A 4,491-nucleotide genomic window follows, 5' to 3' on the forward strand; every position below is an offset into this window, starting at 1 on the left:
GTCGACAAGAGACATGAAAGACGGAATTAATAAAAAAGTTAGTACGAGGTTTAGGAAAATAAAAATCTATATTATGTCTTAAAAATATTGATCGATTATTGTTTAAATGATTTAATTGGTGGCACAAGGAAGGACAAAAATTTAGTTTAAATAATTTATAAAAAAACATTAACGTGAAAAGAATGTGTAACTGGTAAACTTTTAAAATTCCAGATGATATAAACAAATGACTGATATGCTCAAATTTTGGTAACCCAAACAAAATACGAATAAAATAATTTTGACAAAGATTCAACATACGAACGTTAGATTTTGTTGTAAAACCCCAAATAGAAATACAATAGGTGAAAAATGGCAAAACAATAGAATTATATAGTGTTATTAAAATATGTCTTGGAAACCTTGATCTCAATCGGTAAAGTATTCCTAAATTTTTTGTAGCCTTTTGTGAAATGAATTGAATGTGACTAGTCCAGGATAAATTGCTAGAGATAATGACACCTAAAAACTTTGTAGATTCAACCCTGTTAATGCAAACATTATTTAATAAAAGCTGAATATCAACAACACTTGTTCGAATCTTAGGTCCAAATAAAATAAAGTTAGTTTTAGCTATGTTTATTCTTAAGTTATTAGCCTGAACCCAGTTATAAACGTTATGTAACTCTTCATTGAAAATTGATACCAATTGACTAACATTAGAATTAGAGAACAACAGAGTGGAATCATCGGCAAAAAGAATAAATTTTAAAATTCTAGAACAATTAATGAAATCATTTATAAAAATATTGAAAAGTAAAGGACCAAGGATAGAGCCTTGAGGTACCCCGGAAGAGATAGGAGAAAGAGGAGATCTGGAATTATTAATAGAAACATATTGAAACCTTTCATTCAAATAAGAAGCAAACCAATCAAGAGCAATACCCCTAACACCATACTTAGATAATTTATTATAATTTATATAATTATATATATATATATATATAAATACCTTCTTGCAACAGTCAGCATACCGACATATTTAAATTTCGTTTTTTTTGGGTGTTTTATTTTCAGAACAAACATTCAGAACAATTGAGTGAAAGACTCTACTAACTACTAAAAGTTATGATTTGATGTTTAATCATGTTTAAAAATGAAAATTTCATGCTAATGTACTATTTTTTCGTAATAAACTTTGCTAATTTTACATGTAAATTGATATTTTTGTCAATTTAAAAGTACTTAGAAATGTTCATTTGAATATATAAATACATACAGGCGGCACACTTCAAAGACGCGCACATTATCACCCCGATGGTCACATTTTTGCCATATCTTCAAAAAGTAATCAGCAGAGGATTTTGAAGCTAATAAAAATATAATATAAAATATAAATATAATAAAAAAAATATAAAAATATAAAAGAGGATAATAAAAAATAATTAGCAGAGTATTTCGAGGCAAGTTTTTTAACTGTACGCGGGAAGATATAACGATGAACAACGGTTACAAGATACATGTCTGTCTATGAATAAGCTTGTAGTAAAGTTGTTTATGAAATGAAGATGTTGTCGTTGTTGTTAATGTTGTTGTGGTTGTTAATGCTGTTGTTGTGGTTAATGTTGTTGTTGTGGTTAATGTTATTGTTGTGGTTAATGTTGTGGTTAATGCTGTTGTTGTTTTTAATGCTGTTGTTGTTGTTAATGTTGTTGTGGTTAAGGCTGTTGTTGTGGTTAATGTTGTTGTTGTTGTTAATGATGTTTTTGTGGTTAATGTTGTGGTTAATGCTGCTGTTGTTTTTAATGCTGTTGTTGTTGTTAATGTTGTTGTGGTTAATGCTGTTGTTGTAGTTAATGTTGTTGTTGTTAATGTTGTTGTTGTTGTTAATGTTGTTGTTGTTGTTAATGTTGTTGTTGTTCAGTGTTGGTTTTTGCTGGCGTTGTTGGCGAAAATTGCAGGAGTGTCGTCCTCTGTGTGTAGTTCAACTTTCCCATAGTACGGAAGCTTAGAAATTTTGTTATTGATGTTATTGTTGTTGTCGTCATAATCGTATTTGTTGCTGCTGTCTTTGATGTTAATGTCATGATCGTACTGATTCAAGAAACCAAAGTTGTTGTTGATGTTGTTGTTGCTAGTGTAAACATTGTTGTTGTTGTTGTTGTTGTTGTTGCTAAATATATCACTATCGTAATGGCTGGAGTTTGGAAATGTCACTTGGTTGTTACTGTAGAATAAAAAATTAGCATTTTTCTGGCGTGACACATGAATAAATATTTATAAAACTTTTTGTGCGTGTGTGTGTGAGAATGTGTGTGTGTTTGCGTGTGTGTGTGATCTATAGGAATTAAAAAAAAACATTTATAATAGATTATTCAGACATATTTCTATTGCATTCATTCGCATATCAATTAGCTTCTTTATCGTTAAAGTAGCAACAAAATAGAGAAAAGGCTTCCACATCCCGGCTGTACATGAAAAAAAACATTTTCATATTTGCGCACAAACTCTGCAGTGTACTGTCACACACGTGTGTGCCTACGTGAGTCTTTGAGACTAGACTGCAATTGAACCAGGAAGCTTATAGTTACAACTTTTTGAATCGTGGCAATCTTACCGTTTGAGCTATCTAGCATACAATTACTTTTAGTTTATCAAATGTGTTAATTCCTTCATTAATTCATCATTTTTATTTTGCTTTGATTATTAAAATGATGAAATAAAGGATAAAAATATAATAATAATAACAACGACTCACTCCTCATTTCGATCCTTCTTATTCCTCTTATAAACAACACAAACAATAATGATAACAACAACAGCCACCACTACAATTGACACTACCACACCAGCTACATATGCAACTGCTTGGGGGGCTGTGGGTTCCGCTGTGAGTTATGATAATGATGATGATGATGGTGATGATGATGACGACGACGATGATGATAATGATGATGATGATGATGATGATAACTATCATTATTATTAAGATGTTGTTTAAAAACACAGGTTTTATGATGTTGGAGATCTAGTTAAAGATTTTGTAATAAATAATCACAAAAAATGTACAAATGAGTGAATAATTAATCTCCAAACCAAATTTATAAGATTGAAACAATGAGTAAAGTTACTGCTATTAATGAGGTTTGTTGGCGTCGAAGGGTAATACGCTGAAAAAGTTGAAGCCGAAGTTGGCAAAAATGGTGATGAAGTTGTGGTTGTTGAAGTGCCGTTTGCAACAACAGTTGTGGTAGTTGTTGTAGTAGTTGTGGTTGTTGTTGTAGTTGTTGTTACTGTGCTTACATTTGAGGCTGTAATTTATATTTGTGTTAAGAATCTAATAACATTCATCAAACTAGTTAGTTTCTTAATTAATTTTAACCATTTATACATCAAGATGTTTAATTTCTTAATTAATTTTAACCATTATACATCAAGATGTTTATTCTCTTAATCAGTTTCAACCATATCTTAAGTATCTAAAATTAATAAATTGAGAAAATTTGAAAATATAAAAGTTGGAGATTCAAAAGCAACCGAAATAGCGGTCCATGCATATGTAAAGCCGGTCGACAATGCACGACGACTGGTGCCAAATTAGATCGTCGGCCCAACCTCTGTATTCAACGAAACCACAGTCAAAGTTTGACTCCCATTCCCACTTCGGAAATTCCATCGGTTTTCCTGTTATTGTAAAGGAAAAAAATAATTTCGGGAGGCTAATTTTTTTAAGCTTTTCAAAAATTATTGTGAAAATATTTATTTTGTAAAGTGAATATAGAATGAGATGTATTATAAAATTATTAATACTGATGATTTTTAATATATAAATACAACAGAAATTTTAAAATTTTTCTTCAAGCATTTCTAAAATTTTAATTATTTTAATAGTTTTTCAAGAATCTCTAATAAAACCATAAATAACTAATAAAAAACACTAAAAAAAATAATTATTTAAAAAATCCGGAACGAAAAAAAACACCGTACCATCATTCCACATCCATGTCCTATTATTATCATTCCTCGACAGTCCCATCCTCACATAATACCCATCCGTACGCTTATCCGTTGTATTCCAGCTCTTTATAGCTCGCAGATATAAATCACTGATTTGACTATTGTAGAGTTTTAAGAGTGTATACCCTTTTGATGTGCAGATTTCTTCAGCTGATTGGATGTCATTAGTCATGGAATGTATATCCTCGAGGTAGAAGCAAAATAATGATCCGTCTCCGTTCAAATGTTGGCTGCAGTACGGTGAATATGCCATGTTTGGTGATAGGATTAGCGATGTAAGGATTATGTCTGTGATGAAGATGATGGGATTGGTGTTGAAAATTTGGCGATATCTAATCATTTTTTGGTGTTTTGTTGTGGCGATACTCAAATTTGGGTTATTTTATTTGCAGTTTTAGCCAAAAAATCAATTATATTATTAATGATTATTACTTTGTAATGATTTTTTAATAATATTCGCTTAAGTTTTTTCAAATTTAATCCAAAAAATAAGTT

At 30.4% G+C, this 4,491-nt stretch overlaps 1 protein-coding gene across 1 annotated transcript; it reads right to left on the reverse strand.

Moving 5' to 3' along the window:
• Positions 1 to 1,899: 1,899 nt before the first annotated feature.
• HELRODRAFT_182583 (hypothetical protein) lies at positions 1,900 to 4,249 on the reverse strand (the record flags this gene model as incomplete). Its single annotated transcript, XM_009032829.1, has 4 exons — positions 1,900 to 2,232; positions 2,806 to 2,867; positions 3,595 to 3,663; positions 3,967 to 4,249. 4 exons carry the CDS (start codon positions 4,247 to 4,249, stop codon positions 1,900 to 1,902), a joined length of 747 nt encoding a protein of 248 aa, XP_009031077.1.
• Positions 4,250 to 4,491: the final 242 nt, after the last annotated feature.

Source organism: Helobdella robusta (genome assembly GCF_000326865.2).
Source record: "Helobdella robusta unplaced genomic scaffold HELROscaffold_88, whole genome shotgun sequence".
Lineage (NCBI taxonomy): Eukaryota > Metazoa > Annelida > Clitellata > Rhynchobdellida > Glossiphoniidae > Helobdella > Helobdella robusta.